General features: G+C 43.0%; 2 protein-coding genes across 2 annotated transcripts in view; one reads left to right on the top strand and one right to left on the bottom strand.

Annotated features, from left to right (window-relative positions):
* The window catches only part of LOC147710015 (uncharacterized), a 30,336-nt gene extending 13,109 nt beyond the window's left edge, over positions 1-17,227 (bottom strand). The window contains exon 1 of the mRNA XM_086921465.1: positions 16,207-17,227. Within this exon, the coding sequence (XP_086777591.1) occupies positions 16,207-17,227 (1,021 nt within the window). The remainder of the gene's footprint in view (positions 1-16,206) is intronic.
* Positions 1-20,956, top strand: part of LOC147710014 (E3 ubiquitin-protein ligase TRIM39-like) — a 541,081-nt gene that overhangs the window by 68,773 nt on the left and 451,352 nt on the right. The gene's annotated exons all lie outside the window — the stretch shown is intronic.

Raw genomic sequence — 20,956 nt, 5'->3', positions numbered from 1 at the left:
GTACCTCGGACTTATCGGAATTGCACTTGAGGCTGTTCAGATGGAACCAGTGAAAAACTTCCCCAAGGCAATCCCGAATACTCTCCCCATCAAAGTCACCTCCTCTCTTACAAGAGAAGAGGAGCTGGGTGTCATCCGCGTAGGATACGATCTGGGCACCCAATGACTTCACCAGCGCCGCCAAAGGGGTCATAATGATATTAAAGAGGGTCGGGCTCAAAATAGAGCCCTGTGGGACCCCGACTCCCAGAGGCGGCATCACGGCGGAATCCGGCGGGGCCCAGATCGTTTGCCGGCGGCCGGCTAGAAAGGAAGAAAACCAATCGAACACCGTCCCCCGTATGCCTATCTCAGAGAGTCTGGCGAGAAGACCATCATGGGGAACGGTGTTGAACGCCGCCGACAAATCTAACATCACCAGCATGACTTTGCCCCCCGTGTCCAGAACCCCTTTAATGGTTTCTGAGACCTCGAGGAGCGCAGTCTCTGTACTAAGATGGGGACGAAAGCCCGATTGGGTGGCATGCAGGATCTCGTTAGTTTCAAGAAAATTGGACAACACACCTTGTACGTGTTTTTCCAAAATCTTCGTGAGAGCCGGCAACAGAGAGATTGGCCTATAATTAACTGGGGCCTTCGGATCTAGGCCAGGCTTTTTAAGCAAGGGAATCACCATCGCCTGTTTCCAAGCTTGTGGGACCACTCCATGCTTCAGCGAAAGATTTAACAGCGGGTTGGCCAGTGGATTAATCACCTCCGCCAAAATGCCTGCTACGAGTCCCAAAAGTAGTGGAAGGCCGCCAAAGACAGAATGGACAAAATTCGGGAAGATGCCCAGGACTGCTTCGAAGGGTGTTAACAGTCCCGAAAAAATTGTCTTAAATACATGTGCGATACCACTGGCATTTGACATGTTTAGGATTTGGCTTAGCATTTCCATGAAATGCACGGGGCAATTTGTTGATAAAAGGGTATGTATCTCTGCTTTCGTTCTTGCAACTTGCAGATCATATGTTTCTTTTGATAATGTCATAGGCACTGTTGTCTGTAAAAGCACAGACTTCATTCTGCTTAAAGTATCAATTCGTATAGAAGAGATATTCAACCGAGGCCAAATCGCCGCTTCTGAGTCTTGAGGGCCGTTTGGATACAATACTTGCATACAGCAAGTGACCATGGAACTAACGCTTATAAGATATGCTTTCCCTGGCACCATGCCACAACAGCTGTGGTCCGTTATTAGAATGTAACTCCCTTTAGAAAGTTGTCTAAAGAATGGCTCTATTTCTGTTGCAGGTGTGCCGTGCTGGTGGCATGAAAGGTTATTTGAAGTCCCCTCACAGGCCCCATGCAAATTAATACCTTGGCACAAAAGTATACCGCTTAGTGACTGTTTACAATTATTACCACTAAGAAATACATTTTTGTCCTTGTCACTATAACATGTGTGTGTATAAGGTAATTTCCAAGATGACTTAATGTACCCTTTACCCAACCTTTCATACTGGCCTACTGGTATATACTCCTCAGAAAAGGGGTTGGTGATGAACAGAGTGTCTGAATTAAGCAGACCACTCTTACCCAGTCCAAAGATCAGGGCTTGATCCATCACCGTTATTTATCTCACTGCCCCATCCCAGCTCAGAACCTGGCTATATGCAAATTAGTCTGTCCCTGGCCCAGTGCATCATGGGAACAGGGCAGACCAAACTACCAAGCCAATTCTTCACCAGAAAGGAGACAAGCTACCGGGGACCGGTTTCTGGCATTTCAGCCTCTTCGGCCCGGCTTGCTTGAATCCTGATGGAGCAGTGAGAAAGGGACTCATGTCTGAGTATACCCTGCCACACCTATAGTGGCCAAAAACGATTCAGAAAAGGGGTTGGTGATGAACAGAGTGTCTGAATTAAGCAGACCACTCTTACCCAGTCCAAAGATCAGGGCTTGATCCATCATCGTTATTTATCTCTGTAATGCCAGAAACCGGTCCCCGGTAGCTTGTTTCCTTCCGAGTGTAAGAATTGGCTTTTGTAGTTTGGTTTGCCCTGTTCCCATCATGCACTGGGACAGGAACAGACTAATTTGCATACAGCCAGGTTCTGAAACTGGGATGGTGCAGTGAGCTAAAAAACGGTGTTGGATCTAGCCCTGATCTCTTGACTGGGTGAGAGCTTTCTGCTTAATTCAGAGACTCTGTCCCTCACCACCCCTTGTTGTAAATATTTTTGTCCACCCTAAGCGTGGAAGGGTATTCTCAGATGTGAGACCCTTGCTCATTGCACCATCAGGATTCAAGCAAACCGGGCCGAAGACGGCTGTAATGCCAGAAACCCGTCCCCGGGAGCTTGTTTCCTTCCCAGTGTAAGAATTGGCTTTTGTAGTTTGGTTTGCCCTGTTCCCATCATGCACTGGGACAGGAACAGACTAATTTGCATACAGCCAGGTTCTGAAACTGGGATGGTGCAGTGAGCTAAAAAACGGTGTTGGATCTAGCCCTGATCTCTTGACTGGGTGAGAGCTTTCTGCTTAATTCAGAGACTCTGTCCCTCACCACCCCTTGTTGTAAATATTTTTGTCCACCCTAAGCGTGGAAGGGTATTCTCAGATGTGAGACCCTTGCTCATTGCACCATCCGGATTCAAGCAAACCGGGCCGAAGACGGCTGTAATGCCAGAAACCGGTCCCCGGGAGCTTGTTTCCTTCCCAGTGTAAGAATTGGCTTTTGTAGTTTGGTTTGCCCTGTTCCCATCATGCACTGGGACAGGAACAGACTAATTTGCATACAGCCAGGTTCTGAAACTGGGATGGTGCAGTGAGCTAAAAAACGGTGTTGGATCTAGCCCTGATCTCTTGACTGGGTGAGAGCTTTCTGCTTAATTCAGAGACTCTGTCCCTCACCACCCCTTGTTGTAAATATTTTTGTCCACCCTAAGCGTGGAAGGGTATTCTCAGATGTGAGACCCTTGCTCATTGCACCATCAGGATTCAAGCAAACCGGGCCGAAGACGGCTGTAATGCCAGAAACCGGTCCCCGGGAGCTTGTTTCCTTCCCAGTGTAAGAATTGGCTTTTGTAGTTTGGTTTGCCCTGTTCCCATCATGCACTGGGACAGGAACAGACTAATTTGCATACAGCCAGGTTCTTAAACTGGGATGGTGCAGTGAGCTAAAAAACGGTGTTGGATCTAGCCCTGATCTCTTGACTGGGTGAGAGCTTTCTGCTTAATTCAGAGACTCTGTCCCTCACCACCCCTTGTTGTAAATATTTTTGTCCACTGTAAGCGTGGAAGGGTATTCTCAGATGTGAGACCCTTGCTCATTGCACCATCAGGATTCAAGCAAACTGGGCCGAAGACGGCTGTAATGCCAGAAACCGGTCCCCGGGAGCTTGTTTCCTTCCCAGTGTAAGAATTGGCTTTTGTAGTTTGGTTTGCCCTGTTCCCATCATGCACTGGGACAGGAACAGACTAATTTGCATACAGCCAGGTTCTGAAACTGGGATGGTGCAGTGAGCTAAAAAACGGTGTTGGATCTAGCCCTGATCTCTTGACTGGGTGAGAGCTTTCTGCTTAATTCAGAGACTCTGTCCCTCACCACCCCTTGTTGTAAATATTTTTGTCCACCCTAAGCGTGGAAGGGTATTCTCAGATGTGAGACCCTTGCTCATTGCACCATCAGGATTCAAGCAAACCGGGCCGAAGACGGCTGTAATGCCAGAAACCGGTCCCCGGGAGCTTGTTTCCTTCCCAGTGTAAGAATTGGCTTTTGTAGTTTGGTTTGCCCTGTTCCCATCATGCACTGGGACAGGAACAGACTAATTTGCATACAGCCAGGTTCTGAAACTGGGATGGTGCAGTGAGCTACAAAACGGTGTTGGATCTAGCCCTGATCTCTTGACTGGGTGAGAGCTTTCTGCTTAATTCAGAGACTCTGTCCCTCACCACCCCTTGTTGTAAATATGGTATATACTCCTGGCATTTTTTGAATTGGAAAGTTGTTATCGGAATTGTGATTATTCCGTGTATTATCCATTCAATGACCGGTCTTTCTGACATTGTCAATGGTAATCTCTCGAGTTTTTCAATGCTCAGAATCGTATAGTCTGCTCCTTTCTGTGCCAAACTGATTTGTTTATCAGTAAGGTTAAAGATAGAGAATAATGACGTTGTGCTGATTAAACGCCATTGCACATAGTCAGAACGCAGGTTTTGCAACGTCCAGCCTAGCTGTACAATAGAACGTAACTGGGACTGACCATGTTGTAACATTAGCAAGTCCTGATCTATTATATCGATAGCAGATGATACAATACTATCCAGTGAATATATCCTGGAGGACAGAGTCATTAACCCATTGTCCACAACAAAGCGATTTTTCCAAATTAATACAATCAATTTCTCGTATTTTCTCGGCTGTTTCAATTTGAGTCACTTTCCATTCTTCGTTGTACGCCGCATATATACTAGCCGCTATGAAACGTTTTTGACGCTGTTTGCGTGGTCCCATTATGAAATCGCACAAGTCAGCACCGTCTTCAAGTAAAGTCAAGTGTTGCTTAATTTCTGCCAGTGTGGAGGTGTGTAGCCATTCTAGGCATAATTTCCCTACACTGTATGTTGTTACTATCCCTGGATGTTGTCTCTGGGAATATCTCGGGTCTGGTCTGGTCATTTTTAACCCCTGTATTTTGTTCAGGAATCTATCTTGACATTTATTTGTCTGTTGGCCAGATTACCCACTTTTTCCATTCAGGATGTGTTTTGTTTTGATGTAAAATTTTGGATACGTCTATCTCAATATCTGTGGTTGTATTATCAGGTATTGGCTTTGGAATAGACGGTTTGTTTAGGTCTTTTATCTTGGCTAGGCCAAGACAGGTAGTCTGTTGAATTGTGTCATTCAAAAACATTATTTGTTCTGGGATCATGCAGGCTCGAAATAATGCTTCTAATCCTTGTAACTGCCATTCTTTTGTTCCCCAGATGGTTTTTGTTTCAATGTTATTTTTCCAGAAATCAAAACCAAAAGTAATCATTTTTTCATAAAACATTTCCGAATAAATCAGTATAGTATTTGTCAGCATGTTTTTTGTCCCTGTTTTATCTAATACTTTATAATAAAATGTTTCTGCATCACTTGTGTTAAACCCTGAGAAGTATGGGAATTTCTCATAAAATGTTTTTGAACTGCTTTTGGGGGGTGTTGCACAATGTTCCCATTGATTATATTTAAAAACATTTCTAGGTTGAGCAGATTTATGCAAATAGTGGTGTGCATAATGGTTATAGCAATACATCTGTTCATAGTTCGATGAACCATGTAAATAATCATGTTCTGTAAATTTTGCTGACATTACTAAATCAGACATCATATTATTAATGCTCTCAAAGTCCCAATCATCAGAAAATTTACTTGGTTTAACAAAGTCACTTAATGAAACCTTAAATTGATGTGGATATTTCAGGAGCTCTACCGGGCCATATATTTCGTAATCCGTTTTGTCCCAAACTACCCCGCCGGGTATTGGGATGGCTGTCACATTCACTGATGATAGTTCTCTTTTCTCGATGTGAGATGACTTGAGTGGCTTTAGGACCAAGTTGATGTTCTGACTTGCTGTGTCCATTGTACTGTAATAAATTTTCCTAAAATCAGAACTAAAATTAGGCAGAGTAGGAGTATGAGTATGCCTAATATAATCCAAACTTCAATCAATGTTGTATTCAGATAGGTTTCTTTGAGTTGATGAAAGAATTCTGTTGCTTTGTCTTTAAAAGTTTTTGTTGTTGGCGTATCTTCTGGTTCGTTTGGATCCCCAGAAAAGTTATCGAAATTGATGAAGTAGCCAGATGCAGTTCTATCAATTGTTGGAATTGTTTTTTCAATTATTCTTCCATCAGCACATTCTGATGCTACATCATTGTAGACTGGTGTTTCTTGATGAACTGTTTCAATTTGGGTTTCAAGAGGCACAAGTTCCATGGCATTGTTGCATAGTCCTTTTTTATTTACTGTAGGTTTATCAAATGTGTTATCTTGGATTGTAGCAAATTTAGGTATTCTGCTATTTCTTGGGAGTCCACTGGGCCTACTACTTATTATTGGCCACATGACTGTGGTTTTACCAGGTCGATGGATACAACTCGGTTCTCCTTTTTACCAGCAAGGGGCGGTAGTACAACGGATCTTGTTCCGTTGATGGCTAAGACAGGTACTGCTTTTCTGTAAGAAGGCCCAAATTCCTTCTTCACCGCGATCTTTTCTCTGACCAGATCCCCAATCTTTGGAATCCAGACAGGTCTTGCTGGGACAGGTGGTGTTTCTTCAGTGGTTGTTGGCTGTTTTATCTTTACGTTGCTCAGGGCTTGTCTTGTTTCATTTAAGTCCTGTAAAACAGCCAAACGATCTTTGATGTCAAAGCTTTTTTGCTTATATTCCACCACTGAAGCCTGACTATCTAAGTCCTGAATATACATTCTAGTTCCGAACAATAGTTCGTACGGGCTGAAACCTTTTAGAGAATTTCTTGGCAGATTGTTAAGACTACGTTGCACACTTATTAAATGCTGGACCCACCCATCACCCGAACCTAATACCTTTGCCGTTATAGATTGCTTTATGTCTCGGCTTTTTCTTTCCACAATCCCGTTTCCCTCAGGATGGAAGGGACAAGAGTACCGCAACCCAATGCCCATGCTGGTCATAGCCTCCTTATAAGCTCGAGAGCTAAAAGCAGGACCCTGGTCAGAATGTAGCATGGCTATTGCGTATGTGCCGATAAAGACTCGCAAATCTTTTATAACAGTTCTGGCATCAGCCGAGCGCTGGGGCCACATCTTTTAAGTGAATATTAGTCTGAAAATGGGATTACTGTAATGTTGGGTCTTAACCTGTAGATAGGCTTATGCTAACTATACCAAGGGGCACGGAAGTTCACCACTGCGATCTCTGCTGCAGTCTTGGCATTTTATTGCAAACTTATGATGTTGCACGCTCATCCCGGCCACCAGTATTCTGATTGTAATTCTGTCAGGGATTCTTTGATCTTCTTGTGCCTTGGACCCTCACCCATGTGTGCGTCTGCTATTAATAAGACTCTCCTGTTCATGTTTGGAATTACTCTATCCACCACTCCAGGGATTCGAGCAAAAGGAACGGAGTTTGCGTCAATTACGTATGTATAATTGAGTGGATAGTTCACGGGTAGTGCTGCACAATCGCCTTTTAAAGACGTTTTTACCGCCAGCATGGTTTCCCCGTCTATGTATTTTTCTGAACGCTTTTTTGTGGCTACGGAAGCCGGTTGAGTTGCTTCCGCTGTGGCTGTATTAGCCAATGAATTCCCTGCAACGTGAACTCCATCACGTTGATGACTCAGTGTATGTATCACGTGAGTCTTTTGTAGTTCTTTCTTTAAAAGAACTACTTGTTCCCAAAGCGTTTTATGCTTGATTGTGGCACCTGTGTCATCTTTGTAATCGTTCTAAACCCAGTTCTGCAAATCATTATTGTAATATTTGACGCAGAAATGCGAATCGCACACTATTAGTGTCGGGAATTCATGATCGGCATTTTCAAGCGCCATCTTTAAAGATCTAATTTCAGCTCGCTCAGCTGAACAGTTTCTCAGTGATTCAGTTTTTGTTATTTTCGGTCTGAATTTACCGCAGAGCCAGCGACCTTTAACAATCGCGCAGGCTGCATTGTAGGATTTATCATCTACAATGTAATGCTGAACAAATCTGTCTGTATAGATTATACAAGAGTACTGTTGGAGAGGCAGAATTTTGTTTGGCAGAGGATATTCTTCTTCATATTTTAGCTCATTCAGTTTTTTCATGTTCGGACCATAATAGTATGTCACTTTTTCTGTATCAAGAGAATTTTCCTTTTGGATCTAATGCCACGGTAGGCAGGTTGACTGGGCTTCTTAATGCCTCGAAGGCTGATTCTGCTGTAAAAACAGTTATCCTTTTGCCTTGGGCTAGGGCTCTTCCTTTAGCTACAGCTGTCCGTACTGCCTTCACAGTATTTTCTTTAAGACTGAATGTTTTCTCTGTTTGTGTGTACAAATGTGATTTGTAAGCTATTGGTACCGTTTCTCTCTCATTAGAGGTCAGGTACGTGAATCCGCATCTTCCTGGAATGACTCGGATCACAAGATTGCGTGTATTGTCACGTGTTTCTAATTTTGTTTTAGCTAACATGTCCGTTTGCAGTGATCTCAAAATTTCTGTGTGTTTCTGAGTCCAGTTGATTGGTTTAAAATCAGATTTTATTATTTCGTAGAGAGGTTTAACCCTCTCTGCGTAATTGAGAATATAAGTTCTTCCGAAATTCAGGAAGCCTAGTATCGATTGTAGATTCTTCAGCGTTTTAGGTGCTTGGAATACAGCACACTTCTCTAAAAAGTTGTCTGCCAGGCTTTTGCCTTCACTTGATCATTCGTATCCTAAAAACAGGACCGTTAGATGGGCAATTCGTGACTTTTTAAAGTTGAATTTGTAACTCTCTGCTGAGAATCCAAGTATTATGGTGTTCACTCTTTTCAAGTGAGTATCCAAGTCGTCGTCTGTGAGATAGATGTCATCGACATAAGATAATGCCTCATCGTCATACATTTGTAGTAACTCTGTTACTCTGGCTGAGAATAATCCTGGGCTATTCTTTAACCCTTGTGGGAGTCGGCAGAAATTTTTCTGCGACCCCATAATTGAGAAAGCGGTCATATACCTGCTTTCAGGTGCGATATTCTGATAAAAGAACCCATTAGAAATGTCTAATGTTGTTTTGTATTTTTTGCGAACTATGTTATTCATTAGTGCCGCACTGTGCGAATTTTGTACCGCAAATGTTTTGCAACATGAGTTAAGGTGTCTGTAGTCCAAAACTAGACGATACGAATTGTCTGGTTTGGAGACAGGAAACAAAGGATTGTTCATTTGGGAGGTGCATGTTTCAATCACCCCCTGGTATTCAAGTTGATCTAAAATCTCCCTGACCTGTTTTTTAGCTTCTTGCTTAATTGGGTACTGCCTTTGTGCAGCTGGTTCATGTTTTAACTGGATTTTGTGAGGAGGGGAGTCTTCATCCCATCCTACATGATTTTTGTATAATGCAGGAGCTTGAGCTACTGCCCATTTTCTTGCATATACATATTTTCTATGCATTGGAATATGATTTGAGAAGGCAGGCATAATCATTTCTTCGCCATAAGGGCACTCCCTGACAAACTCTGGTGGCCAGTCTTTTTCAGCTAATAGGATGTCATAGCCTTTTGAGAGATTATCCCAAAACAGACCCCTTATTTTCCTAGTCTTATTTCCCTCTATACGTAGTGTTATATCGTATATTTTGTGAGGTTCGCTAACTCTGGTATCTGCAGTTTCCACTTGAATGTATTCATTCGTGTCCACTGTCTCCAGATGATTCATCAGGATCTTGCGAGCTATGCTGATTTCTGCTGCGCTGTCTAGCATTGTCTGTGCCCACTCTCCGTTTTTCAGCTGTGTCCTCAGTATTCTCGGCATTTTCGATTATTTTAATACTGGCTACCTTCTTTCTCGGAAATTGTAATTTTTTACTCTGAGCAGGTTCCTTGTCTTTGGACTTGGCGTGCTCTTCCCTGTTTTCCGATCGTCCTCTTCTTTCCGATTTCTGCGAAAAAGATCGAGAGGGACGTGTATCAGTACTTTGATATCTATCAGGTTTCTTCAGATTATCCCTATTTCTAAGGTTGTATCTTTTCTCAGAGTGCTCCCTTTGGGGAGACTGGTGTTCTCGAGTTGGAGTTCTTTCTCTCCGTCAAGGAGACCTTCCTCTGGACTGGAATCTTCTTTCTTTGGGACTGGATTGTTTATTTCCATCCCAGCTCTTTTTTGGAGTGTTTACATTATTTTTAATAAATATTTTCTCAGGATTTTCAAGTAGTTGGGGTTTTACCGGTATCCCACCCAAACTATCTCTACCTAGTTCTTCATACGATTTTTCTATGATTCTGGCAAGTTGAATTGGTTGTCCTGTTATATCTGTTTCCTTCAATTTTTGGCGGATCGCCACAGATGCTGCTTCACCTTTTATGTTGGCAAATAATATAGCCGAGACCTGCTTGAAGTCTTTCAGTAATTTCATACCAAGAGTTGAAGCAGGTTCTGGACAGTATTCATTTTGAATCTGTCTTAGTACATCTGGTATTACCGCCAGAGACGGAACCCTGTGTGTTTTTGTGTAAATGGAAGCAAAGACTGTACCCCAAGTGTCACAGTCCTCTACATGTGGTGCAACCCCCATTGGAAGGCAGATAGTCAGAATTCTGTGTTTCTCACTAGGGGTAGTATTTGGGAATACTGCCTCTATCTGAGTTTTTTTTTGTGCTAGCCAGAATGGAATTTGTTCCCGTTTTGCGGGCGTTTTACCAAGACATGATTGTATGTTCTGTGGTGTAATTTTATTTGTGTTCCCCTGATGAGGGGTCAGCTGTTGAATGTTAACTGCTGGTTGGACTGTTGCAGTCCTCATTACATATTGGACTAACTGCCTGTGAATTTTAATTAGAAATTTTAGCTGGGCTAAAAGTTCCTCGTCTGACATTTTTTCAATGTCTGGATGTGGTGTGTAGCTGGCTAGAATCGGCCACGTTGCTCCTGGTCTACCTAGTGGACCGAGTCTGGTGATGTGATCATTATGTTTTAGGGCGCCTTTAAACCAGAGCAGGTGCTCTTGGTATTTTAATGGGATTTCAATCTCCTCGAAAGGAATGTATTCCTCCGGAGGTTCCTCTATTTTGTAATAGTGGAATTCGTGTGTTGTAGCGTTTGCCGCTGGAAAGTTTATCCATGTATAGAATACCTCTGTCTGCAGATATTCGTGTGCCTCTATCACGAAAATGACTGTCCCACCTCGTGCTGACAGTCCGTTTTCTATAAGTTTTAAAGTTATAGTTTTCCTTATGTTTGCCGGGATTATAATTGCACCCAGTTCATTAAAACCTGTAACATCGAAACCCCGTTGATTCGCATCTACTGCGACTTCATTGGTTTCGTTGTTATCGCCATTTTCTGACATTGTTTTAATAAAGTTTGCAGAGCAGGTTTCCAAGGAAACAAAAGATTAGGTGCACAATAATATTTTGGAACACTATATCCTTCAACGTTGACTAAACCAAAAACTTTACATAGGAATCTCTTCCTACTAAGTTCCGGCGGATTTTAACCTTTCACCCACTCCAGACGTCTATTGGAGTATTTACGGGACAAAGGGTCTGTGTGAAATAGCACGACTGAGTTACTCTAACGTCTTGCGTTAGTTTTATCGCCTTACCAAACGTTGGGCGCCATGTAGTGTAGTTCCTATTTTCCCTATAGGCCCTGCGCATTAGAATAACATAAACAGCAGTGTAGACGTAGGACTGAGGTCTTCTAGGTCTCTACTGACTATGTTAGACTTAATTGGGTTTTGCGCCAGCTAGCTCAGAGGTCACTGGAAACTTTCTTGACTGAATAGGAAGTGATCAGCTTCCCTGACTCAGACAAGAAGGGATTTAGCTTCCGACAACCGCATAAACATGACAACTTTGCTCCCTCGGAAATAAGAGTAAATCTCTAGAGTCGTGTGAAAACATTAGACAATTATTTCACTCAGTCAGACGTGCGTTCTTACTTTCACCAGAGTGCAGAGAATGGAGAGACGGGCGTTTTTCAATAAAGGATATTATTTATTGAGCAGTCTTCCTTCTCATGCAAGAGAAATGAATTGCCACAATTGCAATACTTATTATAAAGTAAAGTAGGTACATTAAAAGGAGTATTATGAAATAATACTGTAAAAGCATTGATATGGTTTCTTACCCATAAGATACTTTAAAATGGTTAAAATATATATGTACATATATACATTAGCTAACGTGCTCAACTGGTGCTTCTAAATACGCCTACCCCGGTGTACCTGACCTAAGCCTAATACTGGGAAGGGGTAAATAAGTAGCAGTTTAAGTTAAGTAGGTTTTGCCAAGAATCTGGTTCAAGAATTTTCTCTAAGTCAAGTCAAGTCAAGTCAAAGAATTTATATAGCGCGCTACATACCCAGAGGGTCTCAAGGCGCTTGAGGAGGGGTGGGGAATTACTTGTCAAATATCCAGGTTTTAAGTTGCTTTCTGAATGCTAGGTGGTTCTGGGTAAGGCGAAGGTGGGTGGGAAGTGAGTTCCAGGTTTTAGCTGCCAGGTAGGAGAAGGATCTGCCTCCCATGGTGGTTTTGTTGATGCGAGGTACCATGGCGAGGGCTTGGTTGGATGATCGTAGTTGGCGGGAGGGGGTGTAGAAGGACAGTCGTGAGTTGAGGCATTCTGGTCCGATTTCGTAGAGTGCTTTGTGTGCGTGGGTTAGGAGCCGGAAAGTGATCCTCTTATTGACGGGGAGCCAGTGGAGGTTTTTCAGGTGACCAGAGATATGTTCTTTACGTGGGATGTCTAGTATGAGCCTGGCTGAGGCGTTTTGGATTCGTTGGAGTTTTTTCTGGAGTTTAGCGGTAGTACCGGCGTAGAGGGTGTTTCCATAGTCCAGTCGGCTCGTGACCAGAGCGTGGGTGACCGTTTTCCTAGTTTCGGTGGGGATCCAACGAAAAGTTTTTTTGAGCATGCGAAGAATGTTGAAGCAGGATGAAGAGACAGCGTTGACTTGTCTGTTCATTGAAAGTGAGGAGTCCAGGATGACGCCCAGGTTCCGAGCGTGGTCTGTTGGGATGGGTGCTTTTCCAAGGGCTTCTGGCCACCACGAGTCGTCCCATGCGGAGGGGGAGGTACCTAAGATGAGTACTTCTGTTTTATCTGAGTTCAGTTTCAGACGGCTGTGTTTCATCCATTCAGCTACTTCTTTCATTCCTTCGTGTAGGTTAGTTTTGGCGGTGTTAGGGTCATTGGTGAGTGATAGGATCAGTTGGGTGTCGTCCGCGTAGGAGATGATGTTGAGGTTGTGTTGGCGTGCGATGGCCGCGAGGGGGCTCATGTATACATTGAAAAGGGTGGGGCTGAGTGAAGATCCTTGTGGTACGCCGCAGATGACTTCAGTGGCCTCTGACTTGAATGGTGGAAGGCGGACTCTCTGGGTTCTTCCGGTGAGGAACGAGGTGATCCATTCTAGTGCTTTTCCTTGGATTCCGATGTTTCTGAGGCGTTGTAGAAGGGTGCTGTGGCAGACTGTGTCGAAGGCTGCGGAGAGGTCGAGGAGGATGAGGGCGACTGTGTCTCCATTGTCCAGTAGAGTTCGAATGTCGTCTGTTGCAGCGATGAGGGCGGTCTCCGTGCTGTGTTTTGCTCGGAAGCCGGACTGTGAGGAGTCGAGGGAATTGTTGGCTTCGAGGAAGGCGGCGAGCTGGTAGTTGACAGCTTTCTCGATGACTTTGGCCGGGAATGGAAGGAGCGAGATGGGACAGTAGTTTTTGAGTTTGGTGGGGTCCGCTGTGGGTTTTTTCAGAAGGGCGCTGAGTTCAGCGTGTTTCCAGCTTTCCGGGAAGGTGGCGGAGTTGAGGGAGCAGTTGATGGCGTCTCGGAGGTGCGGTGCTATGATGGAGTCTGCTTTGTTGAAGATGTGGTGAGGGCAAGGGTCTGTGGGGGATCCTGAGTGGATGGAGTTCATCAGGCGGATGGTGTCCTCAGTGGAGATTGGGTTCCAGTCGTTAAGGATGTTCGGGGGGGGGGTGAAGGTCCAGCATGTGGTTGGGTGGGTTGGTCTCCGGGTTGGTTGTCGAAGCTGTTGTGGATTTCTGCAATTTTGTTGTGGAAGAGTGAGGCTAGGGAGTCGCAGAGGGCTTGAGAGGGGGTGATGTCGTTAGAGTTGGCCGAGGGATTGGTAAATTCCTTGACGATGTTGAAAAGTTCCTTGCTGTTGTGGGCGTTGCTGTCTAGTCGGTCCTTGAAGGCAGTTTTCTTGGCCTTTCGGATCAGTTGGTGGTGTATGCGGGTGGCGTTTTTGAAGGCGTCCTTGGTGCTGGTGGTTGGGTCTTTTTTCCAGGCCTTCTCAAGGGAGCGGCAGAGTTTCTTGGATTTCTTAAGATCATCGTTGAACCAGGAGGCCTTCTTGCTGCCTAGTTTGGTTTGTTGTTTTTTCAGTGGTGCTAGGATGTCGGCGCTGTTGGATAACCATAGTGTGAGGTTGGTGGCGGCTTGGTCGGGGTTTGAGGAGTGGGCTGGGGGGTTAAGAAGAAGCGATGAGGAGATCTGGTCGATGGTGATTTTGTTCCAGTTTCTTTGCAGAGTTGGTTGGGGGTGGTTGTTGGGTTTGGGCTTGTTGTAGGTGAAGTGAACGCAGCTGTGGCTTTAGTCAGCACTGTACCTTGGTAATAGAATGTAGGAGGTCTGGTATCTCTCTCTCTCAGGAATCGATATCCCAGTCACCCGCAAGGGTAGGCCTGGAAACGCCGGAGGCTGGATTTTCTCGGCAGGAGAAAAGACAGCGTCTTTCTCAGCGCGTCAAAGAGGAGGGGCAGTGTCCGTGGGCTTCTTGCATCTGCTGGGCTCTCGGAAAGTAGACAGCTGCTCGGCTCCAATATTCACCACCGCGTGTGTTTGCTTAAGGCAGCGTTGGTATATTTATACCTGAAAAGGTGCCGGGTTTGACGTAAGGGTGGACATAAGACGTCAATAAAGATGTCACCAAGAACTGGCCGTTCTTACAGTGCTTCGCAGGAGTTCTATTACAAATCAAAACAAAGCTAACGGGGATTTCCCAGGTTGCTGGAGGTTTGGTTTGTTGAAAGAACTCGTTGTGCTTTCTAGGAATCTGAGGAAGTGGTTTTTGCCGTGCTTTGGACTGCAAGGGCGATTTACTAAAATATGGATCTGATTCTTATGCCATTATATGGATATTATCGATTATAGGCATGTAAGGGCATAAAACGGAAATATTGATTCTGGTTCCTAGATAAACACACAACAATACATTCTGATTTTTATTACTGTAACATGTGTGTGTATATGGTAATGTTTATGATGACTTAATGTATCCTTTACCCAACCTTTCATACTGGCCTGCTGGTATATACTCTTGGCAATTTTTAAATTGGAAAGTTGTTATCGGAATTGTGAAATATTCTGTGTATTATCCATTCAATGACAGGTCTTTCTGACATTGTCAATGTTAATCTCTCAAGTTTTTCAATGCTCAGAATCGTATAGTCTGCTCCTTTCTGTGCCAAACTGATTTGTTTATCAGTAAGGTTAAAGATAGAGAACAATGCCGTTGTGTTGATTAAACGCCAAGGCACATAGCCTGAACGCAGATTTTGCAACGTCCAGCCAAGCTGTACAATAGAACGTAATTGGGACTGACCGTGTTGTAACATTAGTAAGTCCTTATCTATTATATCGATAGCAGATGATACAATACTGTCCAGTGAATATATCCTGGAGGACAGAGTCATTAACCCATTGTCCACAACAGAAAGTGACTTTTCCAAATTAATACGATCAATTTCTCGTATTTTCTCTGCAGTTTCAATTTGAATTATTTTCCAAGCTTCGTTGTACGCAGCGTATATACCGGCCGCTATGAAACGTTTTTGACGCTGTTTGCGTGGTCCCGTTAAGAAATCACGCAAGTCAGTACCGTCTTTAAGTAAAGTCAAGTGTTGCTTAATTTCAGCCAGTGTGGATTTCTCTAGCCACTCAAGGCATAGTTTCCCTACACTGTATGTTGTAACTATCCCTGGATATTGTCACTGGGAGTATCTTGGGTCTGGCCTGTTCATTTTAAATCCCTCTTTTCTGTTCAGGAATCTATCTTGACAGTTATTAGTGTCTGTGGGCCAGATCAACCATTTTTTCCAATCAGGATGTGTTCTGTTTTGGTGTAAAATATGGGATACGTCTATCTCACTGTCTGTGGTGCTATTATAGTCAGATACTGGTTTAGGAATAGACGGTTTGTTTAAGTCTTTAATTTTGGCTAGGCCAAGACAGGTTGTTTGTTGAATGGTGTCATTCAGGAATATAATTTGTTCTGGGATCATGCAGGCTCTAAATAGGCTTCTAAACCTAGCACTTGCCAATCTGTTGAACCCCAGATTGTTTTCGTTTCAATGTAGTTTTTCCAAAAGTCAAAACCAAATGTAATCATTTTTTCATAAAATGTTTCTGAATATATCAATTTAGTATTTGTCAACATTGTTTTTAAACCTGTTTTTTCTGACAGTTTTAAATAAAACGTTTCTGCATCACTTATGTTAAAGCCTGAGAAGTATAGAAATTTCTCATAAAATGTCTTTGAACTGCTTTTCGGTGGAGTTGCACAATGTTCCCATTGATTAAAGTTAAAAACATTTCTAGGTTGGGCAGATTTATGCAAGTAGTGATGTGCGTAGTGGTTGTAGCAATACATCTGTTCATAATTCGATGAACCTTGTAAGTAATCATGTTCTGTAAATTTTGCTGACATTACTAAATCAGACATCATATTATTTATACTTTCAAAGTCCCAATCATCAGAGAATGTACTCGCTTTTACAAAGTCACTTAATGAAACCTTGAACTGATGTGGATACTTTAAGAGTTCAACCGGGCCATATATTTTGTAATCTGTTTTATCCCAAGCTACCCCACCGGGTATTGGAATGGCTGTGACATTTACTGATGAAAGTTCACGTTTCTCGATGTGAGATGATTTCTGAGGTTTCAGGACCAAGTTGATGTTCTGGCTTGCTGTGTCCATTGTACTGTGTTTTCCTTCAATGAACTTTCCAAGGCAAAGGACCATGATGAGCCAAAGTAGGAGAAAAAGTACACCTAACACAAACCATACTTCACTCCATGGAGAAATCAAATATGTTTCTTTTAGTTGATCAAAGAGTTCAGTTATTTTGTCTTTAAAACTTTTTGATGCTGGCGTTTCTTCATGCTCGCTTGGATCTTCCGAAAAATTATCAAAGTTGATGAAGTAGCCAGATGCAGTTCTGTCTATTGGTGGAATTGCTTCCGAATTTTTATTTGTTTTATCACCTCTTCTTTCATTAGCATAGTCTGAGGCTACATCGTTGTAGACAGGTGTTTCATGATGAACTGTTGTTATTTGGGTTTCAAGAGGCACAAGTTCCATTGCGTTATTACATAGTCCTTTTTCTCTCACTGCAGGTTTATCAAATGTGATTAGTCTCTCAGTTTGAACCTCTTGTATTGTAGCAAACTTTGGTATTCTGCTACTTCTTGGGAGACCACTGGGCCTACTATTTATTATTGGCCACATGATTGTGGTTTTACCAGGTCGATGGATACAACTCGGTACTCCTTTTTACCAGCAAGAGGCGGTAGTACGACAGATCTTGTTCCGTTGATGGCTAAGACAGGTACTGCTTTTCTGTAAGAAGGCCCAAATTCCTTCTTCACCGCAATCTTTTCTCTGACCATATCCCCAATCTTTGGAATCCAGACAGGCCTTCCTGGGACTGGTGGTGTATCTTCAGTGGCTGTTGGCTGTTGTTATAACTTTATGTTGCTCAGGGCTTTTCTTGTTTCATTCAAGTCCTGTAAAACAGCCAAACGATCTTTGATGTCAAAGCATTTCTTGTCTACCACTGAGACTTGACTATCTAAGTCCTGAATGTGCATTCTAAGACCGAACAATAGTTCGTACGGACTGAAACCTTTTAGAGAATTTCTTGGCAGATTGTTAAGACTTAGTTGGACACTTGTTAAATGTTTGACCCACCCATCACCCGAACCGAATACCTTTGCCGTTATAGATTGCTTTATGTCTCGGTTTTTTCTTTCCACAATCCCATTTCCCTCAGGATGGAAGGGACAAGAGTACCGCAATGCGATGCCCATGCTGGTCATGGCCTCCTTATAAGCTCGAGAGCTGAAAGCAGGATCCTGGTCAGAATGTAGCATGCCAATTGCGTATATGCCGATAAAGACTCGCAAATCTTTTATAACAGTTCTGGCATCAGCCGAGCACTGGGGCCACATCTTTTAAGTGAATATTAGTCTAAAAATGGGATCACTGGGATGCTGGGTTTTTACGTGTAGATAGGCTTATGCTAACTACACCAAGGGGCATGGAAGTTCGCCACTGCGATCTCTGCTGCAGTCTTGGCAGTTTATTGCAAACTTATGATGTTGCACGCTCATCCCCGGCCACCAGTATTCTGATTGTAATTCTCTCAGTGATTCTTTGATCCCTTGGTGCCTAGGACCCAATCCCATATGTGCATCTGCTATTAGGAAGATTCTCCTGTTCGTGTTTGGAATTACCCTATCCCCCACTCCAGGGATTCGAGCAAGAGGAACGGAGTTTGCATCAATGATGTATATATAATTGAGTGGATAGTTCATGGGTAGCGCTGCACAGCTGCCTTTTGAAGACGTTTTACTGCAAGCATTGTTTCCCCGTCAATGTATTTTTCTGAACGCTTTTTTGTGGCTACGGAAGCCGGTTGAGCCGCTTCCGCTTTGGCTGTTTTAGCCAATGAATTCCCTGCAACGTGAACGCCATCACGTCGGTGACTCAGTGTATGTATCACGTGAGTCTTTTGTAGTTCCTTCTGTAAAAGAACTACTTGTTCCCAAAGCGTTTTATGCTTGATTGAGGCACCTGTGTCATCTTTGTAGCCATTTTGAACCCAGTTCTGAAAGTCCTTATTATAAGATTTTACTCAGAAATGCGAATCGCACACTATTAGTGTCGGGAATTCACGATCGGCATTTTCAAGCGCCATCTTGAAACATCTGATTTCAGCTCGCTGAGCTGAACAATTTCATGTAGATTCAGTTTTTGTTATTTTTGGTCTGAATTTACCACACAGCCAGCGACCTTTAATGATCGCGCATGCTGCATTATAGGATTTATTATCCACATCGTAATTTTGTACAAATCTGTCTGTATAGATTATACAAAAGTACTGTTGGAGAGGTAGAATTTCGATTGGCAGAGGATATTCTTCTTCAAATTTCAAATCTTTCAGTTTTTTCATGTTCGGTTCAAAATAGTACTTTACGTCTTCTGCAGCAAGAGAATTTTCCCATTTTATCCATTTTGGATCTAGCGCCACAGTTTGAAGATTAACTGGGCTGAATAACGCCTCAAAGGCTGATTCTGCTGTATAAACAGTTATTCGTTTGCCTTGGGCTAGGGCTCTTTCTCTTGCTACAGCAGTCTGAACCGCATTCACAGTATTTTCTGAAAGACTGAATGTTTTTTCTTCTTGTGTATACAAATGTGATTTGTAAGCTATTGGTACGGTTTCTCCCTCATTAGAGGTCAGGTACGTGAATCCGCATCTTCCTGGGATGACTCGGATTACAAGGTTGCGTGTGTTATCGCGAGTTTCCAATTTTGTTTTAGCTAACATGTCTGTTTGCAAAGATCTCAAAATTTCTGTGTGTTTCTGAATCCAATTGATTGCTTTAAAATCAGGTTTTATTAATTCATAGAGAGGTTTTACCCTCTCCGCATAATTTAGAATGTAAGTTCTTCTGAAATTCAGAAAACCTAGTATTGATTGTAAGTTCCTCAGCGTTTTTGGTGCCTGGAGTACCGCGCACTTCTCTAAGAAGTTGTCTGCTAGGCTTTTGCCTTCACTCGATAATTCTTATCCTAAAAACAGGACAGTGACATGGGCAGTTCGTGACTTTTTGAAGTTGATTTTGTAACCCTCAGCTGCGAACCCAAGTATTATGGTGTTCACTCGTTTCAAGTGAGTGTCCAGGTCGTCATCTGTGAGATATATGTCATCGACATAAGATAATGCCTCATCATCATACATTTGTAGTAACTCTGTTACCCTTGCTGAGAATAATTCAGGGCTATTCTTGAATCCCTGTGGGAGTCGACAGAAATGTTTCTGTGACCCCATTATTGAGAAAGCGGTCAAATACCTGCTTTCTGGTGCAATATTTTGACAAAAGAATCCATTAGAAATATCTAACGTAGTTTTGTATTTTTTGCGCACGATGTTATTCATTAGTGCTGCACTGTGTGAGTTTTGTACTGCAAATGTTTTGCAACATGAGTTTAGATGTCTGTAGTCCAAGACTAGACGATATGTATCGTCTGGTTTGGAGACAGGAAACAAAGGATTGTTCATTTGAGAGGTGCATGTTTCAATCACCCCCTGGTATTCAAGTTCATCTAAAATCTCCCTGACTTGCTTTTTAGCTTCTTGCTTAATTGGGTACTGCCTTTGTGCAGTCGGTTGACTTTTTAACTGGATTTTGTGAGGAGGAGAGTCCTCATCCCATCCTACATGATTTTTATATAATGCAGGGGCTTGGGCCACTGCCCATTTTCTTGCATATATGTATTTTTTGTGAATTGGGATATGATCAGAGAAGGCAGGCATAATCATTTCTTCGCCATGAGGGCACCCCCTGACAAACTCTGGTGGCCAATCTTCCTCAGCTAACAGAATGTCATAGCCTTTAGAAAGTTTTTCCCAAAATAGACCTTTTACTTTCCTTGTTTTATCTCCCTCTATACGTAATGTTATTTCATATAGTTTGTGGGGCACACTAACTCGTGTGTTTGCAGTTTCCACTTGAATGTATTCATTCGTGTCCACTAACTCCAGAAGATTCATCAGGGTCTTTTGAGCTATGGTCACTTCTGCTCCGCTGTCTAGCATTGTCTGTGCCCACTCTCCGTTTTTCAGCTGTGTCCTCAGTATCCTCGGCATGTTTGATTACTTTAATACTGGCTACCTTTTTTCTTGTAAATTGTAATTTTTTCCTTTGAGCAGGTTCCTTGTCTTTGGACTTGACGTGCTCTTCCCTGTGTTCTGAAAGTCCTCTTCTTTCCGATTTCTGCGAGGAAGTCTGAAAAGATTGAGAAGGACTTGTATCAATATCTTGATATCTATCAGGTTTCTTCAGATTGTCCCTATTTCTAAGGTTGTATCTTTTTTCAGAGGGTTCCCTTTGGGGAGACTTGTCTTCTCGGCCTAGAGATCTCTCTCTGTGCTGAGGAGACTTTCGTCTG

This window comes from Lissotriton vulgaris, chromosome 5 (assembly GCF_964263255.1).
Source record: "Lissotriton vulgaris chromosome 5, aLisVul1.2, whole genome shotgun sequence".
NCBI lineage: Eukaryota > Metazoa > Chordata > Amphibia > Caudata > Salamandridae > Lissotriton > Lissotriton vulgaris.
This window is presented reverse-complemented; position numbering and strand designations above follow the sequence as displayed.